Here is a 20,818-nt window from a genome sequence, read left to right as displayed (position 1 = left end):
AAATCCAAATCCCATCACTTGTTGGGAATAGCTGCATACAATAAGACACAAGCCTGACATAAATCACATTAAAGAGCCTTGCTCTTGATAAAGGACACTGAAGGTAATTCCTCTAATTGTCCTCTACCACTCTGGATTGCCCCATAACGTGATGTGGCAGATAGACAATGGTTCTGCTTCATTTAAAACTGATTAAACTTTGATAAAACAGACAGGCATGGCCAGTATATCATTACCAGACAGCCTCCAATGGCAGACCCATATATGAATAAATCATTTAGCAATTTATAAAGGATTCATACAAGAAAACTGTTAATGGTGGTAATTGGCTGGATTACAATCCCATAAAGCAATCCACTTTTGTCAAATTGATGCTTATGGCATAGCATGATCATTATTAAATTATGATATGTCACTTTTTGTACCAAAGTGTATCATTTTGTACCAAATTGTATCATTCTGTACTTAAGTGTACCATTTTGTACCAAAGTGTATCATTTTGTACCAAAGTATCATTCTGTACCAAAGTTTATCATTTTGTATCTAAGTGTATCATTTTGTACCGAAGTGTATCATTTTGTACCTAAGTGTATCATTTTCCTATGAACTAACTCCATGAGAGATGGAAGTAAAATTACATGGTTGTGAATTTTATAGTGCCTAAAATAAAAGCACTCAGAGAAACTCCTAAAGAGAAGGTCGTGATCAGCCCCTGAATTCTACTCCTGGATTTTCCTGGTCTCCATAAAAGGTGGATTAAGCTTCAGCTTATTATCAATTTTTCCACCATAAACATATTTCTTAAGGATTTCATCAAGATGGTGAATTGCCTAGATGAGGAGGTTTTCAAATTTTGAGCAATGATATTTGGTCTTGCCTTTGCTCCAATATTTTTTGCCACAGAGATGGGAGATGGAGTTCTTGCCTTTGCCACCCACTTGACTGGGTAATCCCATCCTCCAGTATTTCAATGGCCACAAAGAGTCCCTTAGCAAGATGTCAACAGCTAGTCCACAGTTACCCTGCTTGGACTCGTTCTGAGCCCTGGAGAAATCAGAACTAGTCCCTTCTCAAGATTTTGTTTCTGTGGGGATGAATTTTATCACCAACATGGGCTGAGTTGCCATGTAACTCTTGTGGATCAAGGAATATTGAGGGAAGAAAGGCATTTTGTTCTTCCCTAAATTAAGTGTCCTGACTTTGAAATGTAGATATTAATGATGATTATGAATATAGTTTCAATTTATATTCATTGTGATTGATTGATTGATTGATTTTTCATTACAAATTAGTGCATACAAGACTACTACATTCATGCTGAGTCATACGAGTAAACTGTAATGCAAACAGACAATGTTGCAGCCAAGCTTGCTAGTTTAATTAAGTTAACAACCTGCATCTAATTAATGAGTCCAGCATGGTAACCACTTAGAGACACTGTAGTTCCCTAAGGACAGAAAGGATACTTTAACCTAAATTCTTCAGGAATCATGATGCCTGTCACAAAAGATAATAATGCCAATAAACAGTACATACTAAAGATACCCTTGAATCAAAACTGATACACTGCACACTGATTGACAAGATACTAAAATATAGTGTATACCAGCAATACCTAAGGTCTATCTGAGTTTATCAGATAATACATGTATCTATGGGGCCTTCAGTGCTATGCAAATTAATGTTAAACAAATGCAACAAGAGCGGAACAAGATGTATCTCCTGGTATTTTCAGTGTACCTTGTGTGACATTAATGAGTCATACAGTGTATGTAGGATAAAGTTTGCACTTACCATTACTATGTTCGCACCATACTGAATTAAATACAATGCTTGCATACTTGATGCATTTTGTCTACTAAAGTTAAGATCAGGAAAATCACTCATCCTCTTGTGCTGACCAGGTAACAATTGGCTGTGCAGATTAAAATGGAACTAATATTTCCTCATCTCTGGGTCTAACAGATTGCTGATTCCTACTCCAAGAATAAATGTGTGTATTTTCTACCCTTGACAAGTGCAAGTTAAACGATGCATAACATCTGGTGTACATCAATTAAGTGATTGCTTTTATTAAAGTGCCAGGTTTAATTATTTCAGGTGGTGTTGTAACTAACTATGTCTTACATTTGTATATAATTCTCTTGATAAAAGTAATTATTGTCTAGTTATGTTGCATCTGTACTTACTGTTAAATTTAACAGAAACAATCCCTATTAAATATGCCATTAAACAGCCCAGTGGGGTATGTTGTTACATCCAGCAGTTTAGGCTGACAGGCAAATTGAAACAACCAAACCTATTATTGGCTGAAATGTGTGTTTGTAAACTCAATGAATCAATGACAGCAAGTTTCCCTTTATAGCCAAACATTTAGATTTGTGACCATTTGTTGCAAAATTTGTAATTTTTTAAGTACATGTATAGAGCTTAAAATAGAGCAAAGAAGTTGCACTGTAATTTAAATTAATAACCTTATAAGGAAATATTTTACAAGTAATTTCCCACTTAATACATCATTTTTAAAAAACCTAGTATATGTTAAATTTTACAAAGGAGTGTGAATGGAGAGTGAATGGATTGTGATTGGAGAGTGAATGGAGAGTGGATACACTGTTATAATTTTATTATAGGATTTAGAAGAGTGGATACACTGTTATAATTTGGATTTAGGAGAGTGGATACACTGTTTAATTTTATTATAGGATTTAGGAGAGTGGATACACTGTTATAATTTTATTATGGGATTTAGGAGAGTGGATACACTGTTATAATTTTATTATAGGATTTAGGAGAGTGGATACAGTTATAATTTTATTATAGGATTTAGGAAAGTGGATACACTGTGATAATTTTATTATGGGATTTAGGAGAGTGGATACACTGTTATAATTTTATGATAGGATTTAGGAGAGTGGATACACTGTTATAATTTTATAATAGGATTTAGGAGAGTGGATACACTGTTATAATTTTATTATAGGATTTAGGAGAGTGGATACACTGTTATAATTTTATTATAGGATTTAGGAGAGTGGATACACTGTTATAATTTTATTATAGGATTTAGGTTTTGTGCAGTTCAGTTTGTACATCTGATAAATGTCTTCAACTGACACAATCAGACCATAAGTTAGGTCAGCATTAATCTAGAAAGGTCATCAATAGAATGCTTTCTCTTAGGTCCAGCTAAGATCATTGATTAACTAGGGTCAACCACAGAGCAGAGAGAGAGTGTCAGTCAGCATATAGAACTAGAAGGCTTCAAACTGAATAAAAGCCACCCCCACCCACCCACCTAGTTTGTCTAATTTGCCTAGCATCAGTTACATCTGATTAAGCATTACAATATTTTTGCAGAGCCTTGAAAACAGCAGTGACTGGTGGCAACTTTAACACTGATGAAAAACAAAATTGCAACCATGTTACATTTTCTGGTTCGTAATTTTATACAGGTAAATGTCCCCACAAAGAATACTAAAAAGAGTCACTGTAAGTACAAATACAATCAAAAAATTGGTTTGAAACTGCATACCTTTTCCTTAATTGAATACTTATCTAAGGTGCCATGCATTAGAAGGGTTTTTATAAGCTGGACCATGTTAGCATCAAGCTTGCATTGGGTGACCCTTAGTTGTTGTTGTTGTTGTTATAGGGTTTAACACCATTTTTCAGCACAAGATAGGCTATATATGGCGGCCAGTATTAATGGTGGAAGAAGAACCCAAGAAAACTCCAGAAAGAACCACCGACCCACAAGAAGCTACCAGCAAGCTTTTTCGCATATCCACATTGGCCGACCTCGAGACTCAAACCCACGCAGACTGAGGTGAGATGGCAGTGATCTGTGACGGAGAGCGCTTTAGACCACTCGGGGCCCCAGGTGACCTTAAGTAAGAGGATAAGTAATGTGTTGAAGAAATATATGTGTTGAGTGAAAACATGGCAGGGAGAAGTTAATAGTCAACTCGCTCATCCAAGGGGTGAAAACATGGAAACATTTCGCTATGCCCAGGAAACTGTATTCCCACAGTGGGAACATGCAACTGCAAAGGTCAAAATTAAGGGCATAATATTGGACATAGACAGCTGCAGACATTTTTCTGTGGGGGTTGGGTTGCAAAGTCATTTGTTTAAAAATTGGGGAGGGGGGATAGTGAGGGGGCTACATCAGCCTGCTCACTCTCATCCTCCTGCAGACCTCTAGGCATATGGATATATTAGTGGGTACAGTGGTTTGCAAACCAACCCTTTGGTAAATACTTGTGTTATACATGTATGTGTCAATCATCATACATACAAATTGTGATCAGAATCAATGAATATATGGCTATCTTGGTTCAGAACTTTTTTTTTCACTGCAAAGTTCTAATCATAAATAATCTGATATGTACAATAGTCAAATTTACAACTGCCTAGATACCTAAAAACATTCTCATTTTACGGTACATGTATGTCAAGAATAAACCAAGTGTCCTAATTATCAAACTTGTTCCTTTATTCCGTCTTTTTAATTTTATATCTTCCCTACTGAAGGTGCCTCCAACAAAAGTGGCAACATCATGCCCAGTAAATTTAAACTGAACAGACCTTAGCAGTGTTTGCACAAAACAGTACAAATATTGAGATGTGTTAAACACTGGGTGTGCTCGGAAATAAGCACACATAACATTAAGCAGACAAAAGAAAGCAGCAATGGGATTCCCAATGCCCAAATTCCTTCTTGTGTAGTTTAACAACAATTCTGTAATACTATCTTATCTAGGGGCTTATGATAAAATGATATTATCCTTTGAAATACAGTAGATCACTGTGAAACTACAGCCAGATAAAATACCAAGTACTAACTTTCAATCCATTAAAACTAACTGATACACCTATTGAGAAAAATTGCATCACAGTACAAGCCACTCAATCAGAATGATTTAATGGCTGGTGTGCTGGGGTTAAACTAATAATAAAAACAGTCTTCTAGAGATTACATATCCCTCCATTCTCTCTCCAATGTCAAGTCTCCTCCAGAAAGTACCCTGATATATTGCTCCAGACCCCCACTTATATCAAAACCTGTACTGAACGTATCCTCACATATTCCTCCAGTCCCCACTTATGTCCAGACCTGTACTAAAAGTATCCTCACATATTCTTCCAGTCCCCACTTATATCAAGTCTTGTACTGAAAGCATCCTCACATATTCATCCAGTCCCCACTTACAGGAAGTCTCTTACTGAAAGTATCCTCACATATTCCTCCAGTCCCCACTTATATCAAGTCTCTTACTTAAAGTATCTTCAAATATTCCTCCAGTCCCCACTTATGACAAGAACTGTACTGAAAGTATCCTCACATATTCCTCCAGTCCCCACTTATATCAAGTCTCTTACTGAATGTATCCTCACATATTCCTCCAGTCCCCACTTATATCAAGTCTCTTATGAAAGTACCAGACATATCCTTCTAGTCCTCCTCTTATGTAAAGTCTCCTCTACTCCTGAAAGCAGCCAGAAATATCCCCAACTTTTATGTCAAGTCTCCTACAGGAAGTTTTGTCACATATCCTGTAAGCCCCCACTTATATCAAGTTTTCTACTGAAAGTACCCTGACATATATCCTTCCAGTTCCCACTTGTGTCAAGATCCCTTACTGAAAGTGTCCTCACATAACCCTCCAGTTCCCACTTGTGTCAAGATCCCCCATTGAAAGTACCCTCACGTATCCCTCTAGTCCCCACAGTTGTGTAAAGACTCATGTTGAAAAATACCCTACTGCCCAGCTGTCAAATTTTATACTACTTATCCAAGTACCTTCTGGTCTCACAACACAATTTATGTATTATTTATGCCATATTTTGTTTCCATGGTAACATTAAAGATACTGAATGCACAAAAATGGTAAAAGCACCTCTATATGTTTGATATGCATACTAAGTTTTGTTGAAATATCTTCAACAGTTTCTGCTTCTCAGACTCTGAAAGTACCGAAAGATGTAAAGTATTACTGATGCTTGAAATATGAAAGTGAAACTCAATGGCAAAAATATACCTAGCACATAACTTATTTTCTGCTAAAATTCATTGATTTATCACCTATCTGATATCCCTGAAGCATATGAATGTATTATACAATTTTCAACTTTTCAGCTAGACATTGGTATGAACTTTTATATCTACTGTTTATACTTGCTGATGAGTCCAACTGCAAGCTGCACAGACTCAGATCTGACATTGTATAATGCAACTGAAGATCTGTCTGCACAATTTGTTTGCAACAATAAGTGGAACAAACAACACTGACCCTGATCTGCAAGGACATCATGCTACTGCAGATCAGGACCATTGCTGTTTGCACTTTGACCTGACTTGTAAGTAAGTACATACGGCATATATACTGTATGTATAATCTCTATAAAATGTCTTTCGGTCCTTAGGTATTACACCAGGAGGTAAAGCTGAATAACATCTAGGTAATAAGTCCTCCAACAGATATGATCAGTGCAGAAAAACAAACACTCTGATCATGTTAGGTCCCAAAACAAACTCACCCTACTGATATTCAAGTGGTCTTAGCTGATTTCTCCCCTTTATCCAGGTATTCAAGTGTCTATATTGTTATCTCCCCCTTCATTGTTATAGGATTACTAAACAGACTCAAACATATAGGTGAACAGCAATAAAAATAATCAACAGAAGATATTTGAACTCTAGACCCTTATAGCATGCTTTATATAATGGATATATTGTGCAGTCAGACTATTATTCTATCACTGGTACTCAAAACCAGTGCTTGGTCCCAATCAAGCTGGTTCTGAATTACTAGGTTACCTCTCAAAATTTCATCAGTGCAATGACAGCAGTGCTCTGATTGCTGTGAGGAATAAATTAACAACAACAAAATCTGTAATCTCAAACCATAGAAAAGCAACATTCTTACCTTGTTTTTAGAAATACTTATTCGGCAGAGTGGAGGAACATTTAGCAGTAAAGTTACTAATATGACCTGTTTGTATTAGAGTACTGCCATGAAAAATGTCCTTTGAAAGTTAATATGGCCAGTTTGAATCTGAATACTGGCGTGAAAAATGGACTTTCAAATTTATTCGAATAGATTTAGCAAAAGAAATGTTTCAATACAACACGGATGCTTCCAACTATAAGATCTAATTGAATGGCGAAGTTTAAGTAAATATTCAAAGCCCTGATGAATTCTGATGGAAAATACTTCCTGTTTAATATAACAAATCTTCTCAGTGTAAATCCTACCATCAAGAATGACTTTAATCCACTAAAACCTTCAACATGTTATTTGTGGTGGGTGGGTCGGTTTATAACTAATTTTAATTATGCAATACTTACCCGTCACTTTTGCCCAATGTCTCCTACCACCCCATTCTGACATTCTGGCGTAATGTCATCTATGAAGTAAATGACTGTTTTATGCACATGGTCATGTGAGGTGCATGAATGGGCTGTCTTTGTGACAAGTATCCACACTGTGGGAGGATGTATTCACATTGAATGGACAATATTTTCAACATGAAAAAGTAACAGCTGCCCAATAGTGATAGGTAAGTTAATGCTGCTATTAAAACTTAGTGGAAATGCAGTTTGCAACAGATGGGATGGAATGTGACATAATAGACATGTAAACAATATATGCCCCTTCATAGATATGGTTGAGGCATAAATAAGATAGCATAAAACTGAACTTAACATAAACACAAGGTTTCTGCAAGTAAAAAAAATATCCAATGACTAGTGGTTAGGTTTGGTTTGGTGCTTTATTGCATAGCAACACAATTAGTTTATTTAGTGCTGAGGCAATCAGAGTAAAGTGCCTCGCCCAAGGAAACACCACAGTAGCTGACCCAATGGAAGGATTCAAACCCACACCCTTTCAGTTGCAAGTCCAGCATGCTAAACACTGGGCCACTGTGGCTCCTTGGATTTGGTTGAACATGCATCATTAACATTGAAATGAACAATTAACTAATTACAATCTCTGCTATCAATTTGGTTGAAATTCTGTTCTGTTCCATTCCCACTGTTTCAGATATCAGGTTGCCTGAAAAATACCCCAACAGCTTCTGTTTTGGCATAACAAAAAACATATGGTAAATTAATCAGTTATTTATTGATCATCAATTAGCTGAAACCACTGATCAATCATGATCAGATTTCTATAATACCAATAAATTTCCAGATTTTGCCATATCATTGTTTTTCTAGGATAGATACATATCCCTGGAAAATATATATCCTGAGTACATAGAGTAAGTTGATGAAAAGGTAGATATTACAGTTTGTAGATGTCTCATACAGTGGTAAAACATCTGCTTTGTTCCTGTGATTCTGTTCATGTTCCAACTACAAGCAAGGTGCAATGGCTGCCCATCCATTATTTGTTTCATAAGGGCTATTCCAATTTCCTCCAACATAAGAAACACTCAGATGATGTAAACTAAGCCATGAGAACATTTGATATAAGTTGTATGAATTTATTTTAAACTCAACCATTTGTGAATGGAAAATAGATTATTGTGACCACACTTATTGATGAACTGAAGATCTAGATAATACATGCATCAGAAAAGCTAAACTTAACATTTTATTACTCTTGGTGAAGCCAATTTTATTCTGCAGATCAACCATCAAGGATATTGAAAAAAATCTGATCCTCAGGTTTTTGGTACATATTTACTAATGTTAATGTGGTCTTTCAACAAATCAAATGGTTTCAGGTTGATACGAAAAATAAAAAGGTCTCATCATAATAAAGGTACAGTTTACTCCTGTTCAAGCATTTTTAAGATCAAATGTATTTTATTGCTAGATTAGAAAATTACCAAATTTAATATAGTTTTCCCACATGCCATCTTTTTTTCTTCTTCTTCAAAACATGCATAAAAAATATTCCTTACCAAATTAATGCATCTCCTTCTGGCATCACACTGTGGGATAAATGGCTATAAAATCGCCTTAAACATTAAGCTTTATCTGTATCTTACCACAACATATCTAGTGCATGATTACTACCTAACCTTGTGGTTTAAATCAGTCAAAAAATAAAATCATGCATGTGCTTTAATTCAGCACAACCATACTGGGAAAGAGAATTTATTTCCAAAGAGGAGAATTCCCAACAAACGAAGCTAATTTTCGTGACTGAGAAATTATTAGGACAATCTGGATTAAAAGTTCTGCTTTTAACTTTATCATTATCAATTGGTACTCTGTTAATTATATTTTACTCTAATCAAGATTAAAAAGCAAATGTAAAAATGTTAATGGAAAAAATAAAAAGACAAGTAAAGGATGTAATTATATTGCTAACAAGAAGTACTCCATTATGTCATGTCAATATGTTTTGTTGCCATCTTCAAGCCCTTGTGTCAAGTGCATGTACTATGCTCCATTTTTGAATTTACTCCTAAGCAAAGAATTTTTCTCTCAATTGTCCATAACTTTATAAAGAACATGAATGAAAACAAAAATCGAGCACAATGTCATGTGGACAAGAAGACATTCTGGAAATTTATTCAGCCCCATATTTGAGATATGCCGGTTGTATCTTCATCATGAGCTGAAATCTCTTGAAATGACTGATGACTGATCTCACCCGATGCTTTCTTGATATGGTCCACTCATGCACCTCACATGACCATGTGCAGAAGTCATCTTTTTCATAGACGACATTATGCCAAGACATAGTGGGTAAGGAGAGAGGGGGGCATTTGGCAAGATCATCTTTCATCTTTATCATGAAGAGAGAATCAATTATGACTTGACTGGATTTTGTTCCTACTGTTGTTGATTTGATTGCCCATCTACACACGAGATTCTAATGGCAGTTGGAAACAAATGCTGCTTTAAAGGCAGCATAGAGCACATACTGTTTTATAGATGAAATTTAAATTACTACCTTTGAAACATTTAAGATTCTTCTTCTTCTTATAATACAAAAAGATTGAAATATTTGTGTGTTATATCCACACAGTACAGAAGCCAATGGGAACTAGTCTAATTGGGACTGGAAATCTTGTACTGGCGTAATGATTTGAGGCTGAGTAATCAGATTAAGAAGGCTAACATGTGTACACAACAAGCTGTTAATTGGTTACCTTACTGTTGTAATCTGAGAGTTTAAGGCCAAATGCCCGATGTTTTATAATGATGTTATAAGTAATACATGGATCAAATGTGGTCATGACTTTCATTAAACCCCCAATGCCACCGTTAAGTGCAGAAAGTTGTATATGCTAAATCATTTGAGTAATACTGAATTTTGAAAGCTATTGGTCCTAAACATCATTGGATTCCAATAAAACCTGAAAAGAGACATTTCATCACATTATGAACCATGTAATTTATCCTCTGAACTGAGAAACACAAATCACTTTTCACATGATTTAATTAAATCTGATATTAATTGGAGACATCTATGGGTAAACTGATTTCACTTGAAAGCTGGAACACATGATTTGATGATGTCACCATAGTAAACATAAGAAGTCAACACCACACTATGTCGGATTGTCTTCAGCCCAAGTTCACACATCAAAGTATTCCAGCACCCAAGCTAATCATCAATATTCACCCAAGTCTTATTTTTATCTAATTCACACCTTTTCTTCTCAGATCTGCTTAAAAAATGCAGTCTTTCCTCACTTCATTCTCTCATGAATCAATCTGTGTACCACATGCAAATGTTCTTGTTATTAGTCACTAACAGAATTTGTTGTATGTATATATAGCACATCATTATTTTTGGAGCTCTCCCAAGAAAGAATGGAATTATTGTTGTTGTTGTTGTAGGGTTTAATGCCATTTTTCAGCACATGATAGACTATACATGGTGGCCAGTATTAATGGTAGAGGAAGAACCCGGGAAAACCCCGGAAAGAACTACCGACCCTCAAGAAGCTACTGGCAAGCTTTCTCACATACCCACATTGGCCGAATCTGAAGAATGGAATTATGAGTGACTTCATTGACTAAATTAACGGGTGGCACCTCTTAATTCTAAACTGAACATTTGAACCTCTTGATTATTTGAAAGAAGGGTTTATATCAAATAGCTATTATAGCAAATCATTTCCATCCTTCCAAACTTTAGTTAGACTGGAAGAAGGATGAGATTCATGATAAATGGTGGCATTGGGGCTTTAATAAATATAACTGACCTTTGGCAGAGATAAAAAGGAGAGACTGACCAAACAATAATTTTGGAAAAAACATTTGCTGTGTGTTTTAAATTTTTATACTGTTTAGTTGTTTTTGCAGTGTTCAAGATATTTTTAAAGAATATTTAAGGGCAGTTTAAGTTCAATTAACATCACAATGCCAAAACACGTTTTCTCCCAATGTTAGAAAACCACTGACTGTAACTGGGGATTGCATGTAATATTCAACTCGAAAACTTTCTCCTCAGGATGAACTGAGACTGGTCACTATTTGTCATTGAGGATGAACTGAGACTGGTCGCTATTTGTCATTGAGGATGAACTGAGACTGGTCGCTATTTGTAATTGAGGATGAATGGCACAAATGTTTTGCGTGTCTTCAACCTGATCAATAGAAGTTTTTTTTTACGACCAGCATAGCTGATGACATATGTACATATATTTGACATCCATGTTCCATATCAATGTCATGAATGTTTATCTGTTTGTTTATCTATCTACTTAGGCATAAAGCCCACATACCTTCTCTAAGTCAATAGGTCAATGAAGTGCAATTGCTGTATCTCATGTTTACAAACATGATCAAGTTTATAGAGCCTAAATTAAAACAGGGGACTTGTTTGGTTTCAAATGAAGCCAAATTAAATCCACTGCATGTCATGATCCTGTTCCTCATTTTATGAACTTGGAGAAAAAAGTAGGAAAAAATACGGTGTACAGCCCCAAGACTTCTTCAGGGTCTGCCAAATGATTTAAAGTAAAATACTCCAAGTACAAGATTTGTTCAGCCCTACTCCTTATTTTAAATGCATTCAATAATGGAAACCTGAAGAATGTGCACAATGAGCAATGTCTGTCATATATTAAAAGACCACTTGCCCACTGACCATTCTTACTGCAGGTTATGAGTGAAAAGTGCTCAAGTTAGGAAATTCCTAAAACAGCAGAGACCAAAAGTGATATCTTGAGCAAATTGGAACAACTGAGCATTTTTGGGCAATTACAAGGATCTTACACATCCGAATTTCTTTTCTTCTTTTAAATTTCAGAAGTTGAAACAGATAAATGCTCATTTATATATGTTATCCTAAATTAAATAAACAGAAAAATAAGTGAGACAAATGGAAAAAGGCAGACAGGATGGGCTAGATGGGCAAAGTGATGTTGTGCCACAATGTTTTATTTCTGTACCAGGCCATTTTTTACATTTGTCCATGATTAACACCACACCATGAAGCCAAAACAGTAATAAAAGATTTCTTTGTTTATTGATACACTTATCGCAACAGTATATCCACTCAGTGCCCCATTTCATTTCCTGGGAACATAAATAGTCACTTATGTACTTGATTTCATTTCAATATTTTTCATGATCATAAGCAGAAATATACCTGTGCCCAAAGCTTAGACTAAACACTGTACTGAATAACACCATCTGGTGATGCATGAAGAAGGTTTATACTGTCATTCTAGCATAAGACTACATTCTTAAAAAGACGAAATTAAAAAGTACACAAAATGATACAGGTTATAGCAAAATTGTTTTTTTTTAAAGGTACATCTATGAACAAGTAAACATGCAGATCCTTCCCTTCAACAAATTAAATGATACTGTATCCAAAGAATTTCAAGGGTGCATGAAAGAAGAAAGAAAGAAATATAAAAGTGTTGTAAAAATTTAGGTATTTCTCGTATGTAACCTATAGTCATTATAATTAATGACTATTGTCATTAACAGTAAGATTTAAACGTTATGCCAGTTACTAACCAGTGCTAGGCATCACTATAAACTGTCACACTGCAGACATCATAGCGATATGGTATTAAAAATCCAAATCACACACACTAACCATGCATTAAACTTCAAAGCATTATTCCCACATGTATCTTTTGCTAAGCAAAGATGAAAAAAAAAAAAAATCGATAATGAGTAAGACCATATCAAGGAATTGTTACCTTTACATGTTAATTACTCTCATAATTTCAGAATTTATTAATAATAATAATAATAATAATAATAATATAAAGTGCGCTTAAAACATGTATATCAGTCTTATAAGAGCCACATTCTTTTTCATGATCTGATGTTGATGTTCTTAATAATAATAATAATAATAATAATAATAATAATAATAATAATAATAATAATAAACACTATTATTAACAACAAGGACAAAACAACAATTCACAATGAAGTAAGGTGTATTGCATTTAAAGTACTCTTCTAGGAAGATACAAGTACCATGTCCCTTTCTGATTCTGAAGGTAATACCATTTTTCTCCCTACATTTTCTGCAACACGTCCCTACATCTCCTTTAAGCGTTATATTCTTCGGAAAGCTACCTTCCCCATGCAGGCTGCAGGTGTTATTGTGGAATCCTGCTTACAGTGCAAATTTAGCTAGGCAACAAAGATGCAACCAGACAAAGGCTTGAACCTCACTAACTTTTGTCATGTATGACTTAAATGAACAGAACTGACATTCCTGCCTTGACACGCTACAGATGTACTATTTAGTCTCATGGTTAATTTCTAAATAGAAAAGCATGAATTCAAGTGTACATTTCAAATGGTTAACTTTTACATATTTCACGACAAGAATTTAGTGCTTGGTTTGATTTGAAACCATTCAGTATGCATCTGCCACTGACCCTATCGACTCATTCAGAGAATTTTGGGGGGAAATTAACCTGTTTGACTCATCTTTTTGGCACTAAAATGCCTAGCTTGTTCTGACGTACCCATACACATTTACACTGGGTATAGCTCTAACAGATACATATGATAGTTTCCCTACGAACAGGAAGATAAAATAAATTCTAGAAATATCAATCAATATTAATATCACCAAGAGAGCATGTCAGACGATTGGATTATTTAAAATGTTGTTTTACAATCATACAATGAAGAAAGTTTTATATAAGACTATCATCAGATCAGGACTGGAATATTACTTTTTATGTGTGACTCATTATTTAAAATGATGTTAAATATAAAGTCTTTCCGAAGAAATGTCTGAACTTGTGCAAGGAATCACTTTAGATGAAATCTTTGAAAAACAGACAAGAAAATATTGTTTTAGTGGACGCTTAAAAATTCATAAAAAATAAATACAAAATTCCAGCAGATGTTTTATCTCCTTGGAGCAATGCCTAGATTTACCAGACCAGACCAAAAGAAAGACAGAATTATCAAAACAAAAATGAAATTACTTGAACCAGGCAATATTTCACATTTTTCCAAATAAGATGTATCGTAGACATAAGTATAGCTGATAATTTTATATTGAAAGACCACAATATGTGCTGTTAAATTGAGTCAAATGACTTCGTGGTACATAGATTTGTTCTGCTGAATATATTTACAATAAAAATGCATAAATTCCATTGTAAACTGGATGCACAGGGGTACAGAAATCTATTCTCTGTATTATCCAAATCAGAAATTTGTTCTTACAGATAGCAACTTTTGCAAGATTACTTGTCGGTGGACAAATAAATTCCTGCCTGTATTTGAAAGGGCAGTAGTTCCAGTTTAGCTTGAGCAATGTATACACAAGTGTCATTTATACTTAAAAGTGAGTAGCATATAGGTGCATTGCATATTTACAAGGTGTCTGCTGAAATTTATAGATTAGTACATAAACGATCTACAGCTTCTAATGGTAGCATATGGTACTGCATGGTTTTGGTGGTTAACTTTGATGGTTACGGTACATCAGAATGAATTTCATTGGCTGGAGGGTAGGGCTTCCCCAAGGAATCGGTTGTTTTAAATTAGTTGCTGACTCCTTGAAACCATTATTCATGACTACGAGAATTTTCCATGGAATGCATCTGGATGGATTGTTTTCTTACAAAGCTACGGCCAAATGGTGAAAAGTTGAAAAGTCAACAAAATGGACTAAAACTAACCTTGACCATGACAGGTATTATAACATAAAAAAGGGAGTTCAATGATTCTTGGCTGAAGGAGTTTCCTTAGTTTCAGGCCAATGAAGATCGAACAATTGCCTCTTGTAATATGTGCAAGAGATTCCCCTCAACTGCAGATAAAACTTGTGATATATGTAAGAGATAGCCCTCAACGGCAGACAAAACCAGTGGATTGTTTGTAGGACAGGCTATCATAAGAAAATATACACTCTGTTAACACACCCAAAAAGTGCAAAGCAGAATACATGCTGGTTAAATAAGGTCTTGGAGCAAGGCATCTATTTCATAAAGATAAGCTCAGCCATGTACAGGCCAATATGGCCAGCAGAACAAAGGGGGAGGAATAAATTCATTCTTTGCACATACTGCAATTATACTGACATACATCAACTTGGTTCTGACCAGGATTTGCTCAGAGAATCCAGCTGAGAAGTTTGATCATCTATTCTCTAGTGAGTATAGCTACTGATACATACATTACCCTCAAACCCAACTAATGAACCATATTCAATTTACATCTGAATTGCAGCAATTGCAACAATGTGACAAATAATATTAAAAAAGGGAAAATTTGGGCATAAAGAAATTAGAGCCAAGGCTTGTGGATGTTTTTAAAGTCACCAGCCCTGGGCATGTGTCTAAAAACAATTTTCTTTGAGCACTGACCTAACCTTACAAATATTAGTTGCAGATAACACAGTTTGTATTGAAAATGGACTATCTATTATTATTTACATCAACAGTTTCTGTTTGTCTAAAACATTAACAAGATGACAATATTAAGGCCTATCTGGCGAAAATCAGTTGAGAAACTATAAATTGATGAATGAAATTAAGTTTTTTTACAGTCGTTATATCCTGAATGTTTTTCATTTTTAAAATCAGGTGGAGAGGTACAAATATTAGGAGGGTAAGTGAATACTACAGTCACTATTTAATTAAGTAGTTTAGTTTAAATTAGGTATTACAGTGAATCCCCCCCAAATGAAAGATTAATCATATCATAAATAAATGTAAATTTTTTAATCTACTGTACTCTTATAGCTTTACAATATACTGTATTAATCCAACTTAAGTTGGTAACTATGGAATTTCAATAAAGGAGTAGCTTCCTTTCAGTTTGTTCATTAAAAAGCGTAACATTTTCAGTAAAAATATAACAATCTTTTGTAATAAGTCAAATATTTCTAATTACATTTATAAAACATTTTAATTCTTATTATGAATATTTTCCTTTGTTCCAGTAATTTTTTCTTTTTGTATGGTAATTTTTTTGTCTTAGTTTATTCCAGTAAATCTTGTTACTGTACTTGATGTCTATGTGGCCATCTTTGCTTTAAAACTATTTAACAGTCCAATGTTAAACCAACAGATATGATCAAATTTGTAACAACGACAGTTCAGGCAACAGTGGATTTCACTTGGAAACTGTGAGCTGTCCATGACTTTAAGTACCAAAAAAAATAAAATAGCTAAAAGATAAGTCGCCATGGATACTTCTGAGTAAGTCTATGTTATTTAAAAAAAAATTAAAAAAGGCTGGCAGTCAAAAGTTTGATAGTAATTGTTTAGTCTTTGATGTTCTAAAATGGGTGCCTGTTAATTCCTTAAACTGTTTGACTGACACGCTTTCAACTCAGTACAAGTCAGGTGTTGTAATAGTTTTAACTGGCAAGTCATTTGTTTTCCAAAATGCAATTCTGGGTATACCAGGATAGTTCATGTGAGTTTCTTATCATCGCTACGTAATGCAACTTATTTCGATTACGTACAACAGAATTAGAACTGATCTAATAATAAGGGAAACAAACGATTAAATGGATTAATCGCACACTATCAACTAGTTACTGTAGTCCTATAATTTAAGACATCGACCCTGATATTTATGTTTGCATAAATCTCAGGGTCGACGTCTTACATATATGACTACTTTATGTAACTTCGCCAGTAAATGTGATAAGTGAAAGGAGAATGAAAAGAAATGTACTTTAGTGCTAGAAACAGCAAATGGCTGTCAGAATGAAACTATATCTAAACATATATTACATAATTATATCTCAAAAGTCTAAAAATTAACCCACCTACCTGAGCACCTTAATTTCTTTAACAGGTGAAAACCAACACTTCCTCCCTTCTTCGATATACGCAAAGTTTAATGACGTAGTACTCATGCTTACACATTATGAACACTTCCGGTACCCATGCACAAATTGGAGGAGAATTTTGTCGATGTATAATGTTCACGGAAAAGTCGACGGATTATTGTTTCTAATTGTATATGGATCATTTGCTTTATAAAAGATAAAGCGTACCAAACAGCAAAACAATAAGAGTAAAATTAAATTGATGCAGATTTTACACTAAACCAAACGTATGCGAAGTATTGTGTGTCATTTCTGTACTGAGTCTATATACTACTGTAGTTTTAATATGTAGGAAAGGTGTTATAGATCTGGTCTAGTGCCTAACCGACCGACTTTTCGTGACGCTTTGTGACTGAGGACATCAGATGATACCATAGAAATTTATCGCTGTCGATATGTGCGCAAGATAAACGTGTACACATGACAATAGTATTATGTTGATCGTTTTTGTTGACATGTATCCACAGGGGCTCTTTACAAAGAAAATTTGGAGTATCCGTCCTTGAATCAAGCGATGCGGGTTCTAACCTGTAATATTATTCTGTTATTCATTACTATGTTAGTTGACATGAAAACATGCTACACAGCACCGTTATTTTGGCAGTAAGATCTGGATGCCCAAAACATAAATATCAGCATCCAGGTCTTACATGTAGGACTAGTCCAAGTCCTATTACTAGTATTAAAACCCTTATTTCATGGACAGAATAGTAACATGAGCCATGTGCATCACACACGCCACTTTTTCAGCCTACTGTTAAAATTTTTGAACATTTCCTCACGTACACTGCAAGAAGTTAAATATTCCTCTAATTTAATAACAGTATTTCTGATTACATTGTAGAAATAAATGTAAAGTATCATTTAAGTTCTTTGATATTTTCTTTTGAACTGCTCTCAGTATTAGTTCAACTCATAACTACTTGTGTTTTCAGCCTTATTTTTTTGTTTGCATTAAAAGACATTGCTGCCTTATTTGGAAATGTAACCAGATCATAATAATTATGTAATGCATTGATAATGTATCATAGAATATCCAGATATGGCATAGCAAGCCTTATTTTGGAAACAAATTACAATGAAAATATCATGTTAACTGTCATGGTGGACAAGGTACAATTACTGTAATCATTCCATTTATATTTAACCAATATACCATTATACATTTAATAACTTTATCATTAGCCAAACATCTTGATAGTGCAAAGGCTACTTAGGTAGGAAATTTTAACTACGGTCATTTTTCCGTCTTTGACAAGATTTATTTGCTCCATTGTAAGGTATTGGACTAGTGAATTAAAGCTGCCACTGAAGAAAAACATTTGTCTTTGAGAAGAGATATGAGTTACATTCTTTTTCATTAGGATCAGAGCCCATTCAATATTCAAAGTATGTCCATAAAGGCAGCTGAAGTTTTGCATCATGGGTCACATTGAATTAGCTTCTCTTGATTTTTTGTTTATCACAGGCTTCTCGCATAAGTTGACTCTCATTTGATCTTGGCTTGTTGAGGAACTGGCTAATCCAGATATTGTTTTGATAGTTAAACAAAGATTTCTTAAAGTCAGTGATGATTTCATTTATAGGATGGATTAAAGTGAGCAGATTGCAGTAAGCTTGTATGGAACATAATTATGGAAGAGAGCAACATATACCCATATTAATGATTTTGTACAGTGTACACAAGTGTACACAAGACAGTCTTATTAATAATAATAATACATGATAATAATGATAATGATAATTGGTACATGGTATTTGTTCAAAAACAAATTTTAAAAGGTGAATGCATGTTCAGTGGACACCTGTTTGTAACGGTCAGTCTTGCCTTTTCCCATGATTAGCCACTAGTAACAATCTTGACTGTATAGTAACTTCACATTTTATGCTTTCAGATTCTAGTCTGTGTCAGAAGTCATACCGAATGGGACAAACAAAAAGTTCCTTTGACTCACCACCCCAGTTAGGGCTGATTCAGGGCAAGCTAGAGCACCACCTTGAAGTAATCAAACGAATGGCATATATTTCTTACAAAGAATTTGTTGACTCGGTCATTGAACTCAATAAGGTGTAAGTATATTCATTGATTGAATACAAAGACAATGTAAATGTTCCTTAAAGTTTATATTGGATGTTAAATACTATCATCTTTGATTACTTTTATTATCTGCCATGAAATTGGTTGGGACATGCATTGTTACTAATGCCTGCCTTTGTCTTTGCATATGTCTGATTAAGTTTTGCATTCTGCATTAAGGTCACTTTATCAGGAACTTTGGTGGGGTTTATATGTTCAATTAAAAACTTTTAATTTTATAATGGCAAGCTAAGTTAACATTCGTAATGCACAATTGGAGTCCTTGTAGTGTTACATTTAGGCTCTTACAAAAATGTAACAAGAAAAGAGTGAAGACAACAAGCTTTGTAAAATTTAACAAATAATTTATTTCCCTAGAAAATGTAAAAATAAAAAATAAAGAACTTATGGTTCTGTGAATCAGATCCAAAAATAATCCAAGATGACTGCTCTGGTGACCTAGCGCTTAGAGCATCTGCCTTGGATGCAGGAGGTCGTGGGTTCAATCTCTGGCCGAGTCATACATACCAAAGACTTACGAAAATGGTACTTACAGCTGCCTCACTTGGCACTCAGCATTAAGAGGTTAGTGTAAGGACTGGTCAGTCTGGTATCAGGATAATGTGACTGGGTGGGACATCATGCTACATCTCTGCGGCATGATGTCCCAGTGCTAGACATCACTATAAACTGCAACACTGCAGACATCATAGCGATATGACTGAAACATTGTTAAAGCTATGTTAAAAATCCAAATCATACACACACATTCATCCAAGAATAATCCAAGAATTAAAAAATAGAAGTCGTAGTAATCAAAAGTCCTAATGAAACTGAGTTCAAATCCCAATGAAATCCAAAATGAAAGGCGATGATGTATGCTGTAGTCAGTATCATACTGATGTGTCAACATTTTGTTGAATCACGGAAAATAATATTCCAGTGTTTGAATTCTGTATAAATTTCATTAACTGTCCTTGTCCAAGAATTAATTTAAAGCACAAGTATTTCCAGGGAAAGATAACCTCTTAGAATCCATATAATTTGAAGAAAAATTAAAAATTCAACTCAAACTGTTCACAACAAAGCACCTTTAAAGTGTTGACTGCATGTCATATATAATTCAAAACTCGATGCAAAAGAAGAATGTTCCAGATGTAGACATTTTTACATTTTTTTTAACCATTCTTGTATCTATTCATATTATCATACATTTTGATTATTTTGATTGTTTATGTGAATGCTTAACCATATTTCAGATGGATTGAATTTATTTTCTTGACTTTGTTGATGAAATGCATGTATCCTTTAAACTTACTGCCAAATCTTTTTTTAAATTGTAATTGCAAATATCAGAGCCTTTGTAAAGAAAACATAGTTGTATTAGTTTTGTGTGTGTGATTTGGATTTTTAACGTAGCTTTAAACAAAATCAGTCATATTTCTATGAAGTATGCATTGTGACAGTTTATAGTGATGTT

At 34.5% G+C, this 20,818-nt stretch overlaps 2 protein-coding genes across 7 annotated transcripts in view; one reads left to right on the top strand and one right to left on the bottom strand.

The window, feature by feature from the left end:
* The window catches only part of LOC149785263 (uncharacterized), a 113,363-nt gene extending 96,089 nt beyond the window's left edge, over positions 1-17,274 (bottom strand). For 2 of the 4 annotated variants that reach the window (XM_089979120.1, XM_089979122.1), the window contains exon 1: positions 17,203-17,274. The gene's annotated coding sequence lies outside the window, so the exon portion shown is untranslated. The remainder of the gene's footprint in view (positions 1-17,202) is intronic. The other 2 variants (XM_089979123.1, XM_089979119.1) reach the window with 2 other exon arrangements.
* A 47-nt stretch (positions 17,275-17,321) lies between these two features.
* The window catches only part of LOC149785262 (RING finger protein 141-like), a 28,035-nt gene continuing 24,538 nt past the window's right edge, over positions 17,322-20,818 (top strand). For 2 of the 3 annotated variants that reach the window (XM_089979127.1, XM_089979125.1), the window contains exons 1-2: positions 17,322-17,488; positions 19,157-19,331. In XM_089979127.1, the coding sequence (XP_089835253.1) occupies positions 19,186-19,331 (146 nt within the window). In that variant the 5' untranslated portion in view covers positions 17,322-17,488; positions 19,157-19,185. The remainder of the gene's footprint in view (positions 17,489-19,156; positions 19,332-20,818) is intronic. The other variant, XM_089979126.1, reaches the window with a different exon arrangement.

Source organism: Sinohyriopsis cumingii, chromosome 13, assembly GCF_028554795.1.
Source record: "Sinohyriopsis cumingii isolate HCF-2022 chromosome 13, ASM2855479v2, whole genome shotgun sequence".
Classification (NCBI taxonomy): Eukaryota; Metazoa; Mollusca; class Bivalvia; order Unionida; family Unionidae; genus Sinohyriopsis; species Sinohyriopsis cumingii.
Note: the sequence above shows the minus strand (reverse complement) of the source record. Positions and strands in the feature narration are given on the sequence as shown.